Source organism: Balaenoptera ricei, chromosome 11 (genome assembly GCF_028023285.1).
Source record: "Balaenoptera ricei isolate mBalRic1 chromosome 11, mBalRic1.hap2, whole genome shotgun sequence".
Taxonomy (NCBI): domain Eukaryota; kingdom Metazoa; phylum Chordata; class Mammalia; order Artiodactyla; family Balaenopteridae; genus Balaenoptera; species Balaenoptera ricei.
The window spans coordinates 69,628,290-69,652,955 of NC_082649.1; the positions used below are offsets into that span (position 1 = coordinate 69,628,290).

Consider the following 24,666-nt stretch of genomic DNA (forward strand, 5'->3'; position numbering starts at 1 on the left):
GTCTCTGGTGCCTAATTGGGATTTTGCAAGACTAGCAGGAGTTGGTTTGTACAAAGAGCCGATGAGAGGCTGCCTTTTGCCTTTGTTTACCCAAGATAAGCCAAACAGTTGAGGTCACGAGAGCATGTCCCTGGAGTCTGGTTTTTTAGTTGCTCTCTTTGGGGTTGGTGCTTGGGAAACCCAGTTACCAGCATGAACTGTGACTCAGTGGAGACACCTGTGCTCCTCATGCCCGCAGAGACCACCTGAAGGGAAGGACTAAGAAGCAGTGCTTTCCAAGGAATTGCTCTGACTTTGGGTCACATCATTTGTGCAGTCCCTAAATTCAGTTTGCCTACGTAAAGGGCCCTCTCAGCTTGCTGTGGGGTCCACTAATGCCTGGCAGGAGCAGGCCCAGGCCCACATTTTTCACCTCTACAGCACCATGTCTGAGAGGAAGGTGAGGTCGAGTCTCTTGGCCAAGTGTTCCCTGTTTGGAGGAATTAGATGGGCTGTTAAGATCTGACAAGCAAAAAAAGATCTGACAAGCACAAAGTATCCTGAGCCCCCCTGAATGGTGCTGAGACAATCCATGGCTGGAGCCAGAAGTCTTAGGAGATGGAGCTGTTTCAGCCTAGCATCCTAGGTCTCTGTTCCTGTGGCCTTTGTGTCCTCCAGGCCACAGTGAGCAGGGAAAACAGCCCAACTACTACTACCCTAGAGCTGATCCCCAAGATTATCTGTGAAAGGAGGCGTGGAATGTTAACAGGTGTTTCTTCTAAGACTTTCCTCTTGCACCTGCCTTCGCTGTTGCAGGAGCTCCTCCCACAGCGTTCTGGCCATGGGAGGAGGAGGGAAGAGCTGTGGTCCGCTCTTACCCACTCCACGGTTTCTGTGGCTGAAGTTGGGTCAGGTTCTGCGAAGCCTCCAGCAACTCTCCATGGAGAATGAAAGCTTCCCCAAGGGGCTTGGCACCTGGGCAGGATTCCCCCTCACCTCACCACCATGGAGGTGGACAGAAGGGCACTGGCCAGGGAGAGGTAAGCGTGGCAAACTGGGTAACCGCCAGGTTTGGCGTTCTCTTCGCCCTTGGCTCCATGGCCCTGCCCTTACAGCCCTCTGTGTGCTCGAATGCCCAGAGCAGAGGGTGGGGCCCTGTGGCGCCAAGGAGCCTATTCCCACTCTGGAGACCGCAGGTTTGTTTCGGATTTCTGTGCTCAGGGCCCAGACAGGTCGCGCCTTCTGCATGCATAGGCATAGTCCTCATAGCCTGGCGGGGCGGGGCGGGGCGGGGGTGGGGGGCGCTGTTGCAGGTGAACCTGAACGCAGGGGATGCTCGAGATATGGGGCGTGGGTCCTAGGGAGCGGCGTGTTTCGGTCCTTGGGGTTGTCCATGCTGGACCCCAGTCAGGAGATGCCGTGGCAGGGCACGGGGGTCACCCGAGCCTAGTCCTGGAGTTGGGAATACCACGTAAAGAAGCCGCTGGGTCAAGGCCTGGGACCCCCGCGCCTACAGAGGCTGCCACAGCCGCTGCCATCAGCGCGGGCCCCGGAGCCGGGAGCCAGAGGCCTACGTCCCGCAGCCACCTGGGCTGGCTCTTTCGAGGTCTCCAATCTCCGTGGAGCCCCGAGCCTCGTCCACGCCGGCCGCGCAGTGGCGCCAGAGCCCACGGCCTGGCTGCGCTCGCCCGCTTGCCTCGGGGTCACGTGGAATGGGGGGGGCGCGACCCGATGACGCACGCCCGGCGCAGCTCTCGCCCCGCCCACCACGGGGTCACGTGGCACGGCCGGCGCAGCTTGATAACGCGACGCCCAGGCCCTGGGCGCAGCTCCCGCCCCGCCCCTCCGCCGCGCCGAGTCCTTTTGTCCAAGATGGCGGCGCCGGGGGCGCTGCCTCTTCGGCCGCCGCCGCCGCCGCCGCTGTGAGGGGCCTGCGGGCCGCCCGCCCGCCCGCCGCGCCGGCGCCATGAAGAGGCAGAGCGAGCGAGACTCGAGCCCGAGCGGGCGCGGCTCGTCATCGTCGGCCAAGCGGCCGCGGGAGCGCGAACGGGAGGCGGAGGCGGGCGGGCGGCGGGCGGCGCACAAGGCCTCGGGCGGCGCCAAGCACCCCGTTCCAACGCGGGCCCGCGACAAACCCCGCGGTAGCGGGGGCGGCGGCGGTGGACATCGCGACGGCCGCGGCGCCGGGGACGCGAATCACCGTGCGAGCAGCGGCCGCTCCTCAGGATCGGGCGCCGGCGGCGGGGGACGCGGTGCCAAGGCCTCGGGGGACCCGGGCGCTTCGGGCGCTTCGCCCCGCGCGTCTCCACTACCGCCACCTCCGCCGCCGCCCGGGGCCGAGCCCGCGGGTCCCGGCTCATCAGCAGCCGCACCCGAATACAAGACGCTGCTCATCAGCAGCCTGAGTCCCGCGCTGCCCGCCGAGCACCTCGAAGACCGGCTCTTCCACCAGTTCAAGCGCTTCGGCGAGATTAGTCTGCGCCTGTCGCACACGCCTGAGCTGGGCCGCGTGGCCTACGTGAACTTCCGGCACCCGCAGGACGCGCGCGAGGCCCGCCAGCACGCCCTGGCCCGCCAGCTGCTGCTCTACGATCGTCCGCTCAAGGTGGAGCCCGTGTACCTGCGCGGTGGCGGCGGCGGCGGGAGCAGCCGGCGAAGCAGCAGCAGCAGCGCGGCCGCCTCCACGCCGCCCCCGGGGCCACCCGCACCCGCCGATCCGCTCGGCTACCTCCCGCTGCACGGCGGCTACCAGTACAAGCAGCGTTCGCTGTCCCCGGTTGCCGCCCCGCCACTGCGGGAGCCCCGCGCCCGCCACGCCGCTGCAGCCTTTGCCCTGGATGCTGCCGCCGCCGCTGCCGCCGTAGGACTATCCCGGGAGCGGGCGCTGGACTACTATGGGCTGTACGACGACCGCGGGCGACCCTATGGCTACCCGGCGGTGTGCGAGGAGGACCTGATGCCTGAGGACGACCAGCGGGCCACGCGCAACCTCTTCATCGGGAACCTGGACCACAGCGTGTCAGAGGTGGAGCTGCGACGGGCTTTCGAGAAGTACGGCATCATTGAGGAGGTGGTCATCAAGAGACCCGCCCGTGGTCAGGGCGGTGCGTATGCCTTCCTCAAATTCCAGAACCTGGACATGGCCCACAGGGCTAAGGTGGCCATGTCGGGTCGGGTGATTGGCCGCAACCCCATTAAGATAGGATATGGCAAGGCCAACCCCACTACTCGCCTCTGGGTGGGTGGCCTGGGACCTAACACCTCACTGGCGGCTCTGGCCCGGGAGTTTGACCGCTTTGGGAGCATTCGGACCATTGATCATGTCAAAGGAGATAGCTTTGCCTACATCCAGTACGAAAGCTTGGACGCAGCCCAGGCCGCCTGTGCTAAAATGAGGGGCTTTCCCTTGGGAGGTCCAGACCGCAGGCTGCGGGTGGATTTTGCCAAAGCAGAGGAGACTCGGTATCCCCAGCAGTACCAGCCCTCCCCCCTCCCTGTGCATTACGAGCTGCTCCCAGATGGATATACCAGGCACCGAAACCTGGATGCCGACCTGCGGGTGAGGGATAGGACCCCCCCACACCTCCTGTACTCAGACCGAGACCGGACCTTTTTGGAAGGAGACTGGACCAGCCCCAGTAAAAGCTCTGACCGCCGAAACAGCCTCGAGGGCTACAGCCGCTCAGTGCGCAGCCGGAGTGGTGAGCGCTGGGGAGGAGATGGGGACCGGGGCCTGCCCAAGCCCTGGGAGGACAGGCGGAAGCGCCGGAGCCTTTCCAGTGATCGTGGGAGGACAACCCACTCCCCTTATGAGGAACGGAGCAGGACCAAGGGTGCTGGGCAGCTTGTGGACCGAGGCTCTGACCGCACCCCTGAGCGCAGTCGCAAGGAAAACCATTCCAGTGAAGGGACCAAGGAATCGAGCAGCAACTCCCTCAGCAACAGCAGACACGGGGCTGAGGAGCGGAGCCACCACCACCATCACGAGGCTCCAGACTCTTCCCACGGGAAGAAGACACGGGAGAGCGAGCGCAATCATCGGACCACTGAGGCTGAGCCCAAGCCTCTTGAAGAGCCAAAACACGAGACCAAAAAGCTCAAGAATCTTTCAGAGTATGCCCAGACACTGCAGCTAGGTTGGAATGGGCTTCTAGTGTTGAAAAATAGCTGCTTCCCGACATCTATGCACATCCTAGAGGGGGACCAGGGGGTTATCAGCAGTCTCCTCAAAGACCACACTTCTGGGAGTAAGCTGACCCAGCTGAAGATTGCCCAGCGCCTTCGACTGGACCAGCCCAAGCTCGATGAGGTCACACGACGCATCAAGCAGGGGAGCCCCAATGGCTACGCAGTGCTCCTAGCCACACAGGCGACCCCCAGTGGGCCTGGCACTGAGGGGATGCCCACGGTGGAGCCAGGCCTACAGAGGCGGCTTCTCAGGAACCTGGTCTCCTACTTGAAACAGAAGCAGGCTGCAGGGGTGATCAGCCTGCCAGTGGGTGGGTCCAAGGGCAGAGACAGCACGGGCATGCTCTATGCCTTCCCTCCCTGTGACTTTTCACAGCAGTACCTCCAGTCAGCACTGAGGACATTGGGCAAGCTAGAGGAAGAACACATGGTGATAGTTATAGTAAGAGACACAGCCTAGCCTGAACCTGTCTTTTCCACAAAAGCAGTTATTTTAAGGTCTGACCCCACCCCCACCCCCCGCCTCCCCCCCCCAACTCCAAAACGTACCCCCTTGGTTTGAATTCTCTGCTGCGTTATATCGGTTCATTTGGTAGGGGACCAAAGTCCTGTCCCCCACCAAAACTATAAATTCTTAGGTTTTGGGGTTTTGTTTTTTTTTTTTTTACAGTGATGAGAAAAATGAGAAGGGACTCCTGTCATGTTGGTTTCTAGTGTATGAGATACTGTCTGCTGTGTTCTGTATTTTTTTATTTTTTTGACTAACTGTATGGAAAGTTGTCAGTAAAGCCTTTGTCAGAGGATGGATTTTTAATCCTGTTCAGAGTCCTGGTTTAATTAAGTTTTTTTTCTCAAAGGATGGAAGACTTCCCTGCTGTATGCACACAAATGCCCTACGTCATCTTTCCACCACTGGCATATCTCACAGTCCTCCTGCATTGGTGGCTCTCAGCCCCTCAGCTCTTTGGGCTGAATCAGGACTTTACTCACATTTGTTTTTTATGTTGGCTAAGAGCAGGTGGGTTTCATTTTGGACCCTGCCATGCCAGCTTGAGCAGAGCCCATGCACAGGAAGGGGTTGAGCCTAAGTCTGGCCAGCAGCTGTGGTAGTTTTTTGTTTTCTTGCCCTAAACAATGTGTGTGTCCATCAGTTTGAGCTGTAGCTGTTGAACAAAGCACCTAGTCTTCAGGCCTTTTTGAAAGCACGTAGACCTTAGCAGTTGTGTGGTCTTGTAGTCATGGGAGGAGCAGTGCAATATTGGGGTCTTGGTACCATGGATCCGTGAGGCCTCCTTCTCTTGTTCAGCCTCCCTTCTAGCCTTAATGCAGCAGCCCAGGGATACCCAGTTGGAGACAGCTGCCTCGGACTCCAAGGGACAGTGGAGGCCAAATGCTGGAATGGAGAGTGGGAGGCAGCTTTCCTTGGTTAATTCTTGAAACTTTCCCGTCCCGGTGTATGTGAATTCTGGCTCTTCCTTTGATTGTTCGGGCCTGATGTGTCAATGGAGTGGGCCTCTGCCCAGTCACTAGAGCTTTGTGAATCCCTGGCCTGAAGAGTTTTTGAGGTAGTACAGTGGGTTAGGAAGATGCTCTTGTTAACTGACATAACTTTCCCAGGTACAAGTAGGCACTTATGCCTAGGTCTCTTGCCCTGATATTGCAGAGGTGGGGACCACTGGGAGAGAAGTGCTTCTGTGGGGAAATGTCACAGTTGCCGAGGTGTTGGGCAGTGCTAGAGCTCACAGCCATTCAAGCTGAGCTGGGGAGGAATGTGGAGGGATCAAGCTGGGAGGGAAAGATGGCTTGAAAGGCGTCTAAGTTCTGTGGCCACACATCTCTACTAAGACAGTATGGCCAGCATTGGCAGATGAAGCCAGCAGTGTTAGGGACCAGGGAGGGAAATCAGTCACACAGCAGTTGTCACCACAGAGCACAGCCCAAACACTTTTTCAGAATGTTTGTGGCAGTTTAGATGTTTCAAAAGGATCATTGTCAAGGCTGAGGGAGAACAGAAGCTCCAGTAAGGGAAATGAGCCCCCAAATGACCAGGAACTCCGGATTCTGTTGACCGTGCTGTCCTCTCTCTAGGTCTGGTCCACTACCCTGGCTGGCACGAGGCAGCGCAGGTGACAGCTGGGATGTGTTGAGAGAGACAGTTCGTGAGATGGAGGCGGGGGCTCAGTGCGGACCTCATGGACAATACATGCCTCTCCACAAGGACAGTGAAAGAGGTGACTTTTTGAGACCTTAGAGATTTAAAATAAACAGGGCAAGGAAGGCGCCTGGGGAAGTACTGCTCACTAGGCTTCAGCTGGTGCTCGTGAGAGAAAAAGCACGTTCATAACAAACACAAGAAGTGTCAAATGTGTTTATTTGCCTGTTTGTACTTGAGCTTTGGCCACAACTGCCAGGTATCTGAGCAAAGCAGTGCGAGGCACAGTAGGCCACAGCTACACCATGCCAGGCAGTTGGAACCACCAGAAGCAGGAATGGGCCTCATCTTGTTTAGAGCAGATGAGGTAGGGACGAATGCCTGGGACACAGGCCGGAGCCGCCTTGCTGTATTAAGCCCAAAACTTCTCTGGGCTGTTCCTTCATAGAGTGGGTGCTCAGGACCCAGAATACTACGCCTCCTAGTTTTCCCAGACAGAAACCTAGAAAGTCTGGCTGGAGAGGACACTTAAACCCTTGCTTTGTTCACCCTTCTTGAGGGATAGGTGCTTTCTGGCCCCAAATTGAACTACAGAGTTTTCCCGCTGTGTGACCATCCTCCTCTTCCTTGGACCCTCTTCTCAACTCCTTCCTTCCTCTCTTAAGACAGCAGCTTCTGTAACGTCTCTCAGAAAGGCCTTGGCCAGCACTAGCAAGGGTAGGTCAGGTGGTCAAGGCCCTGGTTGATTTATGATGCTGCCCCCAGAGAGAGAACTATTTAACTGCAGGCAACCTGTGCCTCCACCTGGGATTCAGGTTCTATCTGAGGTGTGGCTTAAAGGCAAAAATCAACCTAAGGCGAAATTTGCCTCATTGGTGGTTTGCTACTATTCTGTGTGTTTCTTCCTAAGTGACTGAGATCATGTGCCCTGGCAGATAAAGAGAGCTGATGTTTCCTTAGCCTCTTAGGGCACTTCCCTAAGGGTGTGTTGTCAAGTTGAACAGGAATGTGCTTTCTTATTGCAGGTCCCCATCTCCACCCGAGAGACCTGTGGGTGTTCCCAAGAGCTGCTGGCAGAGTTCAGGGAGACGGTGGCTCTGCTGAGTTACTGACTAGAATACAATGCGTTTAGTGCTTCTTGACTTTTAACCTGTTTTCTTCTAATGCACCAGCAGTCAGACTAGTCCACTGGTTAGGTGTTAGCAGTCCATTTAAGCTGAGGCATGAAGCAACGTAAGAGCTGAGACCTCTGCTCTCTAGAGGACCAAGAGGTGCCTGTGTGTGACACAGGACCAACCACTTCAGTGTGTGTGATGAACTGTATGGTGCTCCGAAGCCCAGCAGGGCTTCACCAGCCCCTGGTGAGTTTTAGCTGTCTTGTCTTGCTTATTTACTTCACAAATTTGTCCTCTTATCTCAGCAAAGGGAGAAAAGTCTCTTTAGCTATAAATACCTATATGATAGAAACCGGGCAAGCTCAAAGGAAGGAGACTAGGGTCTCCTATTTATTGTGGGTAAGAAGGGGGTGGGGTGGGGTGAAAAAGGTAAAAAAAGGTAAAGGGGTGAAAAAGGTAAAAAAGCACCTGGTACTTTCCCTGGTGGTAGCACAGTTTAACCATAGGCCAGTTGTAGAGGCCTGTGAAGTACCTGCAAACCCAGCCTGACCAAGCCCTAGCTGCCCCTAAACTGCCAAAACTGAAGAACTGCCCAGGTCTACTGTTGTACTCCCTTCAGAAAACAGTAATGACAGTCAGTCAGTCACCCAACTACAGGGATGGCCAAAATGCTTTCACTCCCTAGCTTTGCCAGCTCATTGCTCCACAACATCCCAGAACCCCTAACGTTCTAGCTCCACCAAATCTACTCTGGAGCTGCCTTCTTGCTTCAGAACCCAGGATAGAGAGATGGAGTGGGCAGTGCCCTGAGCACCTCCCTCTGCCCCCTGCCCAGTCCTCCTCGGGGCGAGCAGCAGACCAGGGTTAGATGCTGTGACTAAGCTGCTTTTCTCCCCAGAGTGCTTTATTTGGGCAGAACGTGTTCTCCCCCCGTCCTGGGCTGCCTCTCTTGGAAGGCGTCTTTATTGCCTGGCTAGAGCTACAAGGAAAGGGACAGACCCCACTTCAGTAAAAGAGAACAGGGAAAGGCCATAAACAAAGAAAGACAGACTTGTAGTTTATTTTGTATTTTTTTTAAATAAATACACTTTACATTAAAGAAAAAGGCCTTTGATTTGTACTTTCCACATTGGGGAGAAAGGGAAGAAAAAAAGATTTCTGAAAAACTGAATCACAAAGAAAACTAGAGGGAGTGAACTTATATCCTAAGTTCCCTCAACTCCACAAAACCAATATCCACAATGACCTTGCTGCCCCCCCCAAACCATGAAGGTGGGTGAACCTAGGCATTTATTCAGCAAACAAGCAGCACCTCCTCCCCACCTCTGGCACAAAGGAAAACAAATTAACCTGACAGCATATGAGGCAACAAAACAGGTTAAAAAATCATATATTATATTTATAATAAAATATTCTTAATCCTTATCAATTTAAGAAACCACGATTTTCCTTTTCATTTAAATACGTATGTAAAAATGCCTCTATTGTTATTTAGACATCATTTTCTTCCATAGAAAATGAACTGCAGGGATAAGAGACCTGGTGGATATAAGTTCATACCCTCAGTTATAAATGCCTTTTTTTTTTCTTTTTAAGTTTTATAAAAAACTATTTCTTGTTCTTTAAGTAAAGAACATTATACAAAGAAAATATATTGTGAAATAACCCCAGAGACGTGTTGTTTTTTTTTTCCCTTGAGGAAAGATATGTCCATCCTAGGAGAAGGGGGAAGCAGAATAGGCCCTAACCCCTGTTGTCTTTTTTTTTGTGTGGTTATTGTTTTTAGAAGGACTCAGATTCCAGTGAGACTCTAAATCATAATCCTCTGAATGCAGGGCATGCAGTTCCTTAAAAGAGCCCTGGGAGAAAGGGAAGGGAAGATGTTCTGAATTCATTTGACTCAGTTTCTCGCCTGCCAAGAATCTCTTCCACGTGGTGATGGCTCCTCACTCATTTAGAGATAAGATGATGTCATCTTCCAAATCAGAGTTGTCAGAGCTGTCGGCTGAAAGGTAAGGAAAGGGAGAAACTAGATTACGCACTAGGCTTGTAGGAAGCTTTCAGGGAGAAAGCACCTGCATACACATAAATTTATGCCTGAGCAAGGTTAATTAGCAGTTTCCAGAAAGAAGAAAACATGTCAATTAACTCCTCGGAGCTGGCTCTGGAAAATATACTGTTTTGGCAATGATGGTTACTCCTGGGACCTCTTGCTTGCTTACCTTTCAAAGGACCTGGACGTGGTACCCTCTTGCTTCCTAGAGGTTCTTCCTCCTGCCTGAAAGGCCCTAAAGGGACCAGGCAAGCCACCTCTGAAGCTTTCGCCCATGGTGCTTTGAGTGGCTGCAAAGGGGCAGGGCTGATAGCAGTTGAGTGAGCCCGTGTAGTCCTTTGGCCTCTGGAGTCCCTCCGGTGGGCACAGGCCTGCCTGACCCCCAGGACCACTAAAAAGGCAGGCTGAGCCCAAGCAAGGATGAGATTTCTCTTAAACTCGTCAGCCACTCTTTTCTCAGAAGACCTCATAAAGGCAGAGGTAGTCAACCTGGGATTCATTCCTCTGAAATTTCTAAATATAATCTGCAGGGAACAAATTCCCAAAAAGATACAAGCCAGAGCTTGCAGCAATACCAGAAAAACTGGGCTAGAGGTCAGCAGGGAGTAGCTATGGCACCCTGGAAGGTGGCACTGTGTCTGACCCTCTGCTTGACCATCTGCCTTCCAGGCAGTGAATAGACCACATGAACACCTCTGGAAGGATCCATTAAGAGGTGAAACTAGGTGGTAACAGAAAGAACCCTCAAAGTGAGGTAGATGCACCTGTCTGGATAATAGAAATTGGAGAGAAACATAGTACCTAGCTCTACTATTTGCTGAGTGAAGGTAAAGGAAAAATCTTAGTGCCCATGAAGGTCCCATGAAGGTAAAGGAAAAATTCTAGTGCCCATTTTGATCACTCTCAGCTTAGGAAGCTGTGAAACAATTTTAACAAGGTCCCCAGGGAAATGGGCCAGCAGGTCCTGAGCTGGAGTCCTGAAAATGCCCATAGGCCCTGGGGTTCCCATGAGGAGAAGGACAGCCACTGGTTCCAAAGAATCCCTCATCAGCCCTTTCCCAGGTACCTGAGAGACTCCACTCGGGGAAAGCTGATGAAGAACTACATGTTCCCAAACCTTCCATTCACTACAATCTCCTTTAGGAAGAAAACTGAAGTGGATAAAGTAAAACCAAGAAAAGCATGGCCGTGATAAAACGAAGTCCTGAAGGTAAGCAAAAGTGATGGCTGGAAAAACCAGTGTTCCTGGGTCTAACAGGGCACAAGCATGGCTTGACTTTATTGGTGAGGAGTGGGGAAAACAAGATGGCGATCAAACTAATACCTGACACCGCTAAACCACAAACGAAGCCTCATCAGCTTCCTTGCTGAAAGAACTCCAGGAGGAAGTGAGCAGGGAAGGGGGTGACTCAAGCATAGCACTGTGTCCAGGGCCCATGGCAGACCGCAAAGAATCCCCTCGTGCTCATGCGATCTATGAACCAACAATGCCAGACCCACCTGCCTGAGACCTATTCTAACCATCAGCTGTAGAGCTACTAAGAATTAAGAATCTTAACAACTCTGCATCACATCTAAGGACTGTAAATGCAGCTGGAGGAGGATAACACAATCTTCCATAAGCAAATAATTGTCAGGCACAGGGTTTAACAGAGAACTTTCAGGGGTCAGGCAGTGATTCCCCTCCTGGTGGTCAGGTGGCAGGACTCCCTTCTCTACCTCCCTTAGCCTTTTCTCATCCTCCAAATGTTGAAGAGACCCAAACTCAGACCCTGGTGGGGACCTCTCCCTCTGAAAGGCCCTGGAAGCAAAGGCAGTGTTAGTCCCTACTATGTTTATTTAACCTGTTGCTCTACAACATACAGGCTTTTGAGGGGGGGGGGTCAGAACTGACTGGAACAGAGAAACACCTCAGAGTCAAGGTGTTTCTCTTCCTAGGCCTGGGGTTCTGTATATGAAATCAATCATTGGATCTCTGGGATCTGGGGCCTATGTAATGTTACGTGGGGGGCATGTGGGTGTGGTTTTCTATAGTCACAGCGGCTTTCATCATATCCTAAAAGGGCTCCATAAGCCCCAAAAGGTTAAGAGTTAATACACCAGATGATTAGTGTAAGGCAAAATATCAGCAAACCAAGGATACAGAGGGTGCTCCCTGTCTCTGCTCTGTTTCGAGCCACTATCAATCAATCAGTCTCTGTAAAACAGAGAAAGAGCAATAGAGTACACACGCTGCACATGCCACCACCTCAATTCTAGAGCCCAAACTGACATGTCCTCAACTTGTCATCTGTAATGGCATTTTCACATCATAAATATTCCCGCCAAGTTAAAGTAACATTCTCTGATAGAATTAGGGTTTTCCAGATTACCTCTTGGGCTTAAAAGAATGAATTTCCTAGAATAAACAGTAAAAGGCTAAAGGAAGCAGTAATTTTACAGGCCAAATACAAAATTAATTTATATTCAAACTGAGAATGGAAAAATTAGTGATACTCTTAGGTCGGGGGTACCAGCTGCTCCCCTAACCTACCTTATATTACTTATAATTTAAGGGAAACAGAACTTGTTGCCCACGTGTCACAGGTGACAAAGAAGTTAGTAAAACCTTCCTTTTTATTCCCATCAATATTGTCATGTTTCCCTTGCCCCTGAGTCCCTCTTACCTGGCTCTCTGACCATCGCTAGGGACAAAGGAAGTCCTCCTTCAATGAATCATCTCAACCTCCAAGTACGAAAAAATGAAGTTGGCAAACAGCAGATGGGCAGATACAAGGCAATCCCTCCCATCCCACAGAGCTTCCTCAAAATGCAACTTTGGCAAGAGGACTTACGTAAGAAAGACAGTCTCCCCTAAGCCAACTGCCTTCAATCTTGAGCTCTAGAAGCATGTATAAGATTTATCCCAAAGAAAATGGATTTAGGTCACTGTGGAACAGGAGAATCTTATACATATATGCTTAAATATATATACTGCCACCCACCCTCTCCTCTCCTACCATACATACACACTCCCTCCCTCCCCCTGCCCCCACCACCAAACACCAATGACTGTAAAAACCAAGCATCTACTCTGAAGAGGCTTGAAGTTTGTTGAGCTTAGGCCAATACAATAACATTTTCTGTAATGATGTAAATGTTCTATATCTGTGCTGTTCAATATGGTAGCCACATGTGGCTACTGAGCACTTGAAATGTGGACATGAAAATGAGGGACTGAATTTGAAATTTAATTAAAATTCTAATGGCCACAGGTGGTTACTGGCTACCATATTAGGCATAATACCTACCTTGGCTGTGAGAATGCTGGCCAGGTTAGCTACATGAAAAATGACTGGATATCACAGTGATTACTCCCCAGTCAGGCAGGGCAGCACTAGGAAGAACCAGGACCACAGCAAGCATGAGTCTGTCAACAGTGACACACGTCACAGTGATGCTGCCAAATATGTCCTCTTAAAACATGCAGAGTATAGCAGCAGAGCTCACAGACTCTTAGAACTATTAGGTGATTTACTCAGGGTCATTAGTATAGGCAGGGGACAACTTGACTTCAGAAACCTGTTCTAATGGAAAGGTACTGAAAAACTGGAGCTTGTTCTTCAAAACTTGGAATAAGAAAGAGGGGTGGGGAGGAACAAAACAGAAGCCAAAGAGAAACATCTGTCCCCTGGCCTTTAAGAGGGATTAAGCAAAAGCAGACAGGAAGGGGCTGCAACCCACAAGAGGGCTTTTATTTCTTTACAACTTTAGAAAAGAGCAGGTACAGCACCCCCATGAGCAGCTGCATCTGATGATACCAGCTCTGCCTCTTGGGAGAACTACACTTTTGCCGTCCAGTCTAAGGCTAATCCTCTGAAGCAGGGGTCGACAAACTACAACCCATGGGCCAAACCAAGACCACCAGCTATTTTTGTAAATAAAGTTTATTGGAACACAGCCACATCATTAATTTATGTCTTGTCTCTGGCTGCTCTCACACTACAACAGCAAAGCTGAGTAGCTGCAAAAGAGACCATTCGGCCAACAAAGCCAAAATTATTTACTGTCCTGCCTTTGTAGAAGTCTGCCAACCCCTGTTTTAAAGAGATAATAGCCATTTGGTTACAGAGTCGTCATGACAGGAGCACTGAGGATGAGAGATGTGAAACTGCTTTTCCTCAAGGGCCCAGGTGGTGACTCTAGTTATGGGGCACAGAACCCTGGTGTGGCTTGCCCTCTGGGCTGGGCTGGGCTGGCACAGGGAAGGGCCCTTTCCCTAGGTACCCAAGCTCAGCCTCGTGGTCAGCCCTAGACTTACTGTCCCCCAGGATCAGTTCCACTTCCTCATCTGCATCAGAGTCTTCATCTTCTCCGTCCTCTCCCTCCTCTAGCAGGTTTGCTAGCTCCTCATCAGAGGGAGAAAAGTCATTGTCCCCATCCTCCCCTGCGTTCTCATTGTTGTCATCCTCCTCCAACTCCGCCTCCAGCAACTGGTCAGTGTCAAGCTCATCTAAATCATCGGTGTCGTCATCATCTTCATCATCATCTTCTTCCTCCTGTTCTTCCTCTTCCTGGTAAGAGAGCATGAGGTCCATTAGGACAAACTCAGAGACCCAGCCCATGTGGGCCACATGGGGAGTCTCCTCTTCCCAAAGGACAGAGGAGGTAACAGTCAATAGAGAGCATGGTAATCTAGGTTAGCACACACTTCATGGGCCAGCTTGACTCGTCAGTGAAGGCTGAGACAGGCACATACATGTCCCCCAAGACACTCAAGCACTCCTCAGACAAGGACTACTGGTCACTCCACAAAGGCATTACTGGTCACACAGCCCTTATCCAAGGAAATGGACAACACACTTCACAGAGGTCTCTGCCATCAACATTCTATGTTTCTAACTAATAGTAAACCCAAAGGGGCTCTTCTCTCTATCCTGTATCAACCAAACCAAATGAAATCACTTGAGGCACTGGAACTAAACCTTCTACCTGGAATCTAAAAAGCAGTGCTTTAATAAAACAGGAAGAACACAGCTGCTGAGTCACCAGCTCCTAAGCCCTTCAAATTCTTGTCCTTGATCTTATTTATAACCATGGATGTGGGTCAGCACCTCTGACAATGCTATCACAAGCATCCAATGATCTGAATGTCCAACAAAATAGATTTTTACCACTAAGAGATACTTGCATTTTCTGTTTCAAGCCACACACACACCAAAAAAGTATACTAGAGAAATTGTCCAGCCTTCCATTCCCTCCAAACTGTTTCCCTTCAAGCAAGAGAGGACACAAAGACACCTTTTTGCTTTCCTAAGGATGACCGGTGTTCCAAGTTAAAGTGACCAATATTCAGTCACTAATTCTTCTGCTCAAACATCAACTGTCAGCACTGCCAGTAGCAAAAGGATTCTAATTCCTGCAATAATAAAATATAAAATTCATTTAACACACCTGCCTAATGAAAGTCAAGACAGAACAAGCCCTACATAAGCAGAAAAAAGACTTTAAAAACATTTTGGAAGTGCTTAAAAAAAAAAAAAAAAGGGACTTCCCTAGTAGAACAGTGGTTAAGAATCCGCCTGCCAATGCAGGGGACACAGGTTCGATCCCTGGTCCAAGAAGATCCCACATGCCACGGAGCAACTCGTGTGCCACAACTACTGAGCTTGCGAGCCACAACTACTGAAGCCCGCGTGCCTAGAGCCCGTGCTCTGCAACAACAGAAGCCACCACAATGAGAAGCCCACGCACTGCAATGAAGAGTTAGCCCCCGCTCAACACAACCAGCGAAGGCCTTTGCACAGCAACAAAGACCCAACACAGCCAAAAAAAAAAAGTGCTGCCGCATGCCAATCACTTAAAAACCAAACACTGCTTATCCAGCCACTAGTGTTCATCAGCTGTAAAGTAAACTAGGCTCATATTCAGCAGGGTAACTCTGCTTTATGAACTTTTGATAATTTTGGAACCACCATTTAGAGGCTTTTTGATTTGCTGTTTGACCCACTGATTTAGACTTTTCAACAATTTCTGGCAAATACATGGGAAAAACTGGCCCCTTTAAATACCCAGTATTCCTAATGCCTGTACAAGTATGTGTCCACACCAGAGTTTGTGTGTGCACGTGTGTGTGAACGTACCCCCATGATAACCTGAGACCACTGTTCCACAGCCTGGCCACACATGACCTCCACGTGGACAGCTACTAAGCATCTGCCCACTGGAAAGGAACTGAGAATGCCTGGAGGCAGTAACAATAAACTGACGCACAGACTAGCTTCTGGCCCTACAAATACATCAGCTCATACAAATAACTGGGAAAGGAGAGAGGAGTCAAAATTCAGGGAAATAATTCAAAGTATTTACCAGATTATAACTTTTGCCTCTTTTTTCCACACATGTTTTCAGGGATTTGACCAAAATTAGTTCTAATTAATAAAGTTCCCTCAGTTAAAAACAAGCACATTAAAAAGAGTATCCAGGGCCCTGTGTTTCTTAAGCCTCTGTGGAATAGAATAATTACATGAAGATAGTGTTAATTATTTTTATTTTTGATTCTGAAGTTAATTTAGTACACAGTTATTGATATATACACTCATCATTGTTTTCGGAGTATGGGATAGGAGAAAACGCCCAGGCTTTGGGATCCAACAAGCCTGGGTTAGAATCCTGGCTCTGCCAATTATGTGTTGTATGAACTTGGGCAATTTACATAAAGTTCTACTCTTCTGTAATACTGTACCCTATCCAAAGACTCCCAATGACAAAACCAAAAAGGTGAATACAGGCATCCCTTGTTTTATTGCAATTATACTTTGCAGATACTGCGGGGATTTTTTTTGTTTTTGTTTTACAAATTGAAGGTTTGAAGCAACCCTGCATCGAGCAAATCTATCAGCACTATTTTTCCAACAGCATTTGCTCACTTCATGTCTCATGTCACATTTTCTAATTCTCAGAATTTCAAACTTTTTCATTATTATTATATTTGTTATGGTGATCTGTGATCAGTGATCTTTGATGTTACTATTACAACTCCCTGAAGGCTCAGATGATGGTTAGCATTTTTGGCAATAAAGTATATTTTAGTTAAGGTATGTACACCTAATAAACTACAGTACAGTGTAAACATAACTTTTATATGCACTGAGAAACCAAAAAAATTCATGTGACTCGCTAATATTGTAACATTCGCTTTAATGCAGTAGTATGGAACTGAACCCACAATATCTCTAAGGTATTCCTGCATAGGTATTACCAGTGACCTTCCCTCCTCCTATCAAACTGTCTTGCTCTCTAGGACTTAATTTGATTTTCTTTTAACTAGTGCACCATTTGTTTCTAGACCATTCAAAATTCTTCTTGAATACATGTCTATTTTTTCAAGAGAAACAGTTTTTAGCTTACACTGCCTTCAAAAATATAACCGATCTCTTAGAAAAAAACCAAACCTCTCGTCATACTTTAAAAACAGTTAATCTAGAAACTAGGATAGCTTTTTTTAAATGCAATTAAAACCTGAGCCTACTGTCTTGACATTTCAACGTCATATCTGCAAAATTTAAACTCTTGCTTCTCCTTCTGACACTTGTTCCTGTTGTTAACTAGCCTTAAAAGCTATAGATTCATTTCAGGGTCATAAACACTTGTGCTTTTCTCTCCTCATCAGCAGAATCTAATTCACAATATTTTAAATTTCTTAGTTGGGAAAAAAAGGTTTTTCAGGAATCAATGACCAAGCTTACAGCAGGTGTGTAATCAGTAAAGACTCTTACCATCCGCTTCTAGGCAGTGGAGAACACATAGGAAGCACAGCACACAGTGTGTCCCAGATTCCAAAATGGAGTGGAGAAAAGAAAGATTATTCCCTTGTTTTGTTTTTGTTTTTAAAAGAAATTTAAGATTAACTATAATTAGTTGAAATGTATTGGCTTTCCAAAATCTAAGAACAATGATCAATTACTAATCTTTGGTTTTATAATTTTCCTAAAAGCTAACATCAAAGTTGACTGAATTTTTAAAAACAACACATATACCGAAATTCCAATGGATAATATGAGTTTTGATAAGTGACTAGCTTATCTCTGCTTTCACCAAATGCCTGAAGGCTGGCAGACTACCAACCTCAGGAATCAAATATTTATAGCTGTCAAATACACTGTATTATGTTTTCATTCAACAATACAGTGGTACAGTTCATCCCTTCTTGTTAATCTCCAAGCTTATTTAAACAGAAGGGCAAAAGACAACCATTTTTATGTATGTAAATTATATCTCAATAAAGCTTTTTCAATCAATAAAAACCATTTATATAGGCACTTTATGCTAGACCATCTTATCAGATGGCAGCTGACCATTCAGGATTCTGAGTTTATTTTGCTAAGGTGAAAAGGCAAATTCAAAGGTGTTGGTCACAGGTGCCTGCATCCCTGAGCCATGCAAGTCATACCTGGAACATCTGAGAAGACCTGAGAGCAGATATCTGGACTAGGACAAAACTCTGATTAGCAAATGACTCAAATGAAAATGAAGTCTCCAGTTTTAAAATCAGGTGAAGCAAACAAAGGAAAGTAAGTTAAAAAAAAAAAATCAAGCTGATACAGGGAAGAGGTGATGAGGAGAAATCTGATCAAGATAGTAAATACAGGAAAACCCCACTGCAAGATACTAAGAGGACATGTGAATCAACAGAATTAAGGTTACAAAGGAAGCCTGCTTAAATAGATACAGTATTATCACACTGAAACATCTCTGAATCAAAAACCAAAAGGTCAAGGGCTTAAGGGGAAAAAAGTTCTCTAACGGATGTCCTTTCAACATGAAATGCACCAGCTGATCCCTAAGGACAGTGGTATCAGTATGTGCCATGCAATGTGCCTTGACCCTAAGAAATCCAGAAACAATGCTAAGTCACCCACATTGCACACCTACACAGACACCTACTCCTCTTCCAACTAGAAACCTTTCAGGCCCTTCCACAGACTGAGCCCTAGGGCCACTCGTTAGGGCCCTCTTGAGTCTGTCCCTCTCGGCCTTGGCTGTCTATGCCTCTATTTTTCCTTCCTGAACCAGAGTCAGAAGCCCTAAACACCACCCTACCTCTCTCTAGTATCTTTCTCCCTTAACCTCTCAAAATGAAAGTTAAATAGAACCACAGAAGAAGAATGAACCAGTCTCTTCTCTGACCCAAGCCTCCCTGTAGAGGGTGGAATGAGAAGAGAAGAACACTTAGGGTGTTCCTTTATGGTGGTCTCTTGCTTCCACAGCCAGCCACCCAAGATTCACTTCTCATCCATCACTCCACATCTGCAAGAAGAATGAGGCCAACCCCAATAATAGCCCCCCAGCATCCGAAATATCTAGCTTCTCTTTTCTTGACCTCCTCCTCAAAGACAGACACCAGGTATCACATGGACCCATGTGATAGCTCCCAGAGAAGACTGTTGCCCACTGCTTTGTAAACTGCAAGGATGTGGGAGAGTAGGAATAATGGTGTTGATAAATAACTTTAAATAAACCCAGTTTTTGCTTCAGATTTACAGTTCAACATGTAACATCCAAGAAGCTTGAGACAAAACTGATATCTCATAGTGATCTATAATGAGAGGGGTAGTGATGAATGAACCCACGGAGGACGAGACAGTCTGCAGCCACCTGTACCACTATAATATACCAACAAACAGCTTGACAACATCACCTTCTATACCTACTCAAGGATAAACTACATCTTGATTCATGACAGCTAAAGTGGAGAAAAGTATGCATTAAGGGAAGGTGGTATCTAAGGAAGCAAAAGGCCACAAGAATAAAAGACCAGACACTATTAAGAAACTGACTCAAAGCAACTACATGATGTTTGGAGGATCTAATACCACTTGCAAGCTCTGGTATGAAGAAATACTAGCAACACATACGAGTTAAACACTGCTGCATTCAAGAAAACATGAAGATCCATGTCACAAATAAATCAAAGATCTCAAGTATCCATCTGAAGACCTCTCCCTTTTATCCAGATCTCACAACTCACATGAGGTTTAAATACTGTGGGATCCTCTCACCCATGAAACCAAGGAAATCACTGAGGACTCTATGGCCAAGCAGCCGGAAAGCATTAAAGGAAATCCTTTCTATAATAGGGATTTCCTGGCCGTATCTGGTGAAGTGGTTTAAACTCTGGAACCTAACTGTCCTTTATAATAAATATGGTATTTAAAAACCTACGGTACTGCTTCTGGTTTCTAGGCACATAAGAAGCTAGAAGTTGCCACTCCACCCTAACAAGTAAAAAGCTGAACAAACTAAAAAGATCAGTAACTCTTCTTCGATTCGACAGAGAAGTGGGGTGACAGGGCAAACCACTGCCCCCAAATTGGAGAAATACAGAGAACTGCAACTTGCCAGAGCATAAACCCAGAAACACAAACCTCCAAAGGAAGCAGTACCAAGGTAGGAAAACCTGAACTGTAACTGACCAATGGCTGGAGACAATTCTGAGCAAAGTCTGCGAGATAAAAACTTCTGGGGCCAGTCATCAGGGCCCCCACACATTTGTGAGTTTTACCTCCAGGAACTTGACCTGGTTCTCGTGGCGAAAATTGGAGAAAAATCCCCTAGTGCTTCTGGTAGAGGGAGGGTAAAAGGTAACATTTTGAAATACATCAGAGTATTCTGTTCTTAACAAGGGCTGCCCTAAGGAGAAACTATTTAACCAGAGACTGAACTGCTGAAGGAAGGGAAATAACCAATTCCAGCCCACTCTAGCCATCTATACCATTGAAAGGAGGTGGAAAAAAATGAGAAGATGTGTGAAGTTCACAGTACAGAGGTTCAGACTCATTAAAAGACTAAGACCTACTTATAAGACTATAAAATGCTTCCCCTTCCTCCACATCTTACCACCACATTCTAAAGGCCTACAACAGTTCCTTTTATCCAGCACATCATGTCCGGCTATCAAGAAAAATTACAAGGGACTTCCCTGGTGGCACAGTGGTTAAGAATCCGCCTGCCAATGCAGGGGACATGGATTCAATCACTGGTCTGGGAGGATCCCATATGTCACAGAGCAACTAAGCCTGTGTGCCACAATTACTGAGCCTGCACTCTAGAGCCCACGAGCCACAACTACTAAAGCCCACGCACCTAGAGCCCGTGCTCCGCAACAAGAGAAGCTACCACAGTGAGAAGCCCACGCACTGCAATGAAGAGTAGCCCCCACTCACCACAACTAGAGAAAGCCCATGCACAGCAACGAAGACCCAACGCAGCCAAAAAGAAAGGAAGGGAGGGGAGGGGAGGGGGGGAAAAATTACAAGACATACTAAAAGGAAAAGAAAAACACAGTTTGAAGAGACAATGTAAGCATCAGAACCAGACTCAGATATGGGAGGGATTAACAGACCAGGAATTTAAAACATCTATGATTAAGATGCTAAGGGCTCTCTAATGGATTAAGTAGACAGTATGCAAGAATAGATGGACAACAGAAGCAGAGAGATGGAAGTTCTAAGAAAGAACCAAAAAGAAATGCTGGCAATCAAAAATACTGTAACAGAAATGAAGAATGCTTTTGATGGGATTTTTTAGTGGATGGACACTACTAAGGAAAGAATCTCTGAGCGTGAGGATATCTCAATAGACACCACCAAAACTAAAAAGCAAAGAGAACAAAGACTGAAAGACACAGAACAGAATATCCAATAACTGTGGGATAACTACAAAAGGCATAACATACATGTAGTGGAAATTCTAGAAGCAGAAGAAAAAAAAGAACAGAAGAGATATTTGAAACAATAATGACTGAAAATGGGGCTTCCCTGGTGGCGCAGTGGTTGAGAATCTGCCTGCCAATGCAAGGGGCACGGGTTCGAGCCCTGGTCTGGGAGGATCCCACATACCGCGGAGCAGCTGGGACCGTGAGCCACAATTACTGAGCCTGCGTGTCTGGAGCCTGTGCTCCGCAACAAGAGAGGCTGCGATAGTGAGAGGCCCATGCACCACAATGAAGAGTGGCCCCCGCTTGCCACAACCAGAGAAAGCCCTCGCACAGAAACGAAGACCCAACACAGCCATAAATAAATAAATAAAAACAAATACTTTAAAAAAAAAATGACTGAAAATGTCCCCCAAATTAATGTCAGATACCAAACCACAGATCCAGGAAACTCTGAGAAAACTGAGCAGGATAAATGCCCAAAAAACCCCACACCTAGTGACATCATTTTTAAACTACAGAAAATCAAAGATAAAGAATAAATCCTGAAAGAAACCAGAGGGGAAAAACACCTTACCTATAGAGGAACAAAGAAAAAAATTACACCTGATGTCTCCAAAACCATGAAAGCAAGAAGAAAGTGGAATGGAGTATTAAAAGTGTTGAGAGGGCTTCCCTGGTGGTGCAGTGGTTGAGAATCCGCCTGCTAACACAGGGGACACGCGTTCGAGCCCTGGTCTGGGAAGATCCCACATGCCGCAGAGCAACTGGGCCCGTGAGCCACAACTACTGAGCCTGCGCATCTGGAGCCTGTGCTCTGCAACGAGAGGCCCGTGCACCGCGATGGAGTGGCCCCCGCTCGCCTCAACTAGAGAGAGCCCTCGCACAGAAATGAAGACCCAACACAGCCAAAAATAAATAAATAAATTTATTTAAAAAAAAAAATGTTGAGAAACCAAAACCACCAACCTATAATTCCGTACCGTGTGAAAGTATCCTTCAAAAGTGAAGGAGAGGGACTTCCCTGGTGGTCCAGTGGGTAAGACTCTGCACTCCCAATGTAGGGGGCCTGGGTTTGATCCCTGGTCGGGGAACTAGATCCCACATGTCGCAACTAAGAGTCCGCATGCCTCAACTAAGAAGTCTGCGTGCCACAACTAAGAAGAAGTCCGCACGCCGCAGAGAAGATCCCATGTGCCACAACTAAGACCCAGCACAGCCTAAATAAATTTTTTAAAAACAAAATGAAGGAAAAATACTTTTTCAGACAAACAAACACTGAGAGAATTTGTTGCCAGTAAACCTGTTTTGCAAGAAATGTTAAAAGAGGGCTTCCCTGGTGGCGCAGTGGTTAAGAATCCACCTGCCAATGCAGGGGACACGGGTTCGAGCCCTGGTCCGGGAAGATCCCACATGCCACGGAGCAACTAAGCCCGTGCGCCACAACTACTGAGCCTGTGTGCCACAACTACTGAAACCCGCGTGCCTAGAGCCCGTGCTCTGCAACAAGAGAAGCCACAACAATGAGAAGCCTGCGCACCACAATGAAGAGTAGCCCCCACTCGCCACAACTAGAGAAAGCCCACATGCAGCAAAGAAGACCCAACACAGCCATAAATAAATAAATAAGTAAGTAAGTAAATAAATAAATAAAATGTTAAAAGAAATTCTTCAGAGAGAAGGAAAAAAGAAACTCTGGGGCTTCCCTGGTGGTGCAGTGGTTGAGAGTCTGCCTGCCAATGCAGGGGACACGGGTTCGAGCCCTGGTCTGGGAAGATCCCACATGCCACGGACAGCTGGGCCCGTGAGCCACAACTACTGAGCCTGCGCGTCTGGAGCTTGTGCTCCGCAACAAGAGAGGCCGCGACAGTGAGAGGCCCATGCACCGCGATGAGGAGTGGCCCCCACTCGCCGCAACTAGAGAAAGCCCTCGCACAGAAACGAAGACCCAACACAGCCAAAAAAAAATTAATTGATTAATTAATTAATAATAAAAAAAAAAGTTAGAAACTCTGAATATATTAAGGAAGATCACTGGAGAAGGAATAATTGAAGGTAGAATAAACATTTTATTTTTCTTATTCTTAACTGATTTTTGTTCAAAATAATAGTAGTTTGTTTAAAATAATAATACCAACAATGTATTCAATTATGTATGCTTTTATATAAGTAAAATGAATGACAGCAATGAAACAAGGGATAGGAGGAAAGAATTAGGACTACAGATTTTGTTATCATAAGTTACTTGCACTATTCATGAAGAGATACAGTGCTATTTGAAAGTGGACTTGGATTACTTGTAAAAGTACACTGCAACCTCTAGGGTAACCACTAAAGAAAGTTAAAAAAAAAAAAATGTATAACTAATATGCTAATAAAGAAGAGAGGGGAATCCTATAAAATACTCAATTAAAACCACAAAAAGGAATTCCCTGGCGGTCCAGTGGTTAGGACTCTGCGCTTTCAGTGCCCTGGGCCAGGGTTCAATCCCCGGTTGGGGAACTAAGATCCCACGAGCTGCACAGCGTGGCCAAACAAAAAAACAAAAAAACACATAAAGCAGAAGAAGAATGGAAGACAAAAACAGGAGCAAAGAACAAACAGAAAAAGTAACAAATATGGTAGATGTTAATCCTACTATATCAATAATTACTTTGAATGTCAATGTTCCAAATGCATCAATTAAAAGAGAGACATAATCAGAGTGGATCAATAAATAAGACTCAACTACATGTTGTCTATAAGAAACCCACTTTAAATATAGACACATATAGATTAAAACTAAATGGCCATGGGACTTCCCTGGCAGTCCAGTGGTTAAGACTTAACGTTCCAATGTAGGGTGTGCGGGTTCGATCCCTGGTCAGGACGCTAAAATCCCACATGCCTCGCAGCCAAAAAACCAAAACATAAAACAGAAGTGATATTCTAACAAATTCAATACAGACTTTAAAAATGGTCCACATCAAAAAAAAAAATCTTAAAAAAAAAAAACTACAAGGACAGAGAACTCTATACCATGCTAACATGGATCAAAAGAAAGCCAGGGTAGGGAATTTCCTAGTGGTCCAGTAGTTAGGACTTGGCAGTTTCACTGCTGAGGCCCCGGGTTCGATCCCTGGTTGGGGAACTAAGATCCCACAAGGCATGTGGTGCCACCAAAATACAAAAAGAGAGAAAGAGAAAGAAAGAAAGAAAGAAAGCCAGGGTAGCTATATTAATTTCAGACAAAGAACCTCACACCAAGGAAAGTTACTAGAGATAAAGAAAGGCATTAGGGCTTCCCTGGTGGCGCAGTGGTTAAGAATCCACCTGCCAATGCAGGGGACACGGGTTTGAGCCCTGGTCCAGGAAGATCCCACATGCTGCGGAGCAACTAAGCCCATGCGCCACAACTACTGAGCCTGCGCTCTAGAGCCCGTGAGCCACACCTACTGAGCCCACGTGCCACAACTACTGAAGCCCTCACGCCTAGAGCCCATGC

The 24,666-nt window shown here is 47.7% G+C and overlaps 2 protein-coding genes across 6 annotated transcripts in view; one reads left to right on the forward strand and one right to left on the reverse strand.

Annotated features, from left to right (window-relative positions):
* The first annotated feature begins 1,901 nt into the window (after positions 1-1,901).
* RBM15B (RNA binding motif protein 15B) lies at positions 1,902-8,539 on the forward strand. Of its 2 annotated transcripts, none has more exons than XM_059939771.1 (2): positions 1,902-4,665; positions 6,256-8,539. In XM_059939771.1, the coding sequence occupies exon 1, from the start codon at positions 1,946-1,948 to the stop codon at positions 4,625-4,627; it is 2,682 nt and encodes an 893-aa protein (XP_059795754.1). In that variant the 5' UTR covers positions 1,902-1,945; the 3' UTR covers positions 4,628-4,665; positions 6,256-8,539. The 2 variants fall into 2 exon arrangements, with proteins under 2 accessions (XP_059795754.1, XP_059795755.1); XM_059939772.1 differs by having other exon boundaries at positions 7,345-8,539.
* The window catches only part of DCAF1 (DDB1 and CUL4 associated factor 1), an 88,787-nt gene continuing 72,589 nt past the window's right edge, over positions 8,469-24,666 (reverse strand). For 3 of the 4 annotated variants that reach the window (XM_059939769.1, XM_059939768.1, XM_059939770.1), the window contains 2 exons: positions 13,788-14,040; positions 8,469-9,439 (listed from right to left, as the gene is read on the reverse strand). In XM_059939769.1, the coding sequence (XP_059795752.1) occupies positions 9,381-9,439; positions 13,788-14,040 (312 nt within the window). In that variant the 3' untranslated portion in view covers positions 8,469-9,380. Of the gene's footprint in view, positions 9,440-12,153; positions 12,213-13,787; positions 14,041-24,666 lie in introns of all 4 variants that reach the window. The other variant, XR_009505866.1, reaches the window with a different exon arrangement.

Coding starts and splice junctions, on each gene's coding strand:
- RBM15B (XM_059939771.1), top strand. CDS start 1,946: ATGAAGAGGCAGAGCGAGCGAGACTCGAGCCCGAGCGGGCGCGGCTCG.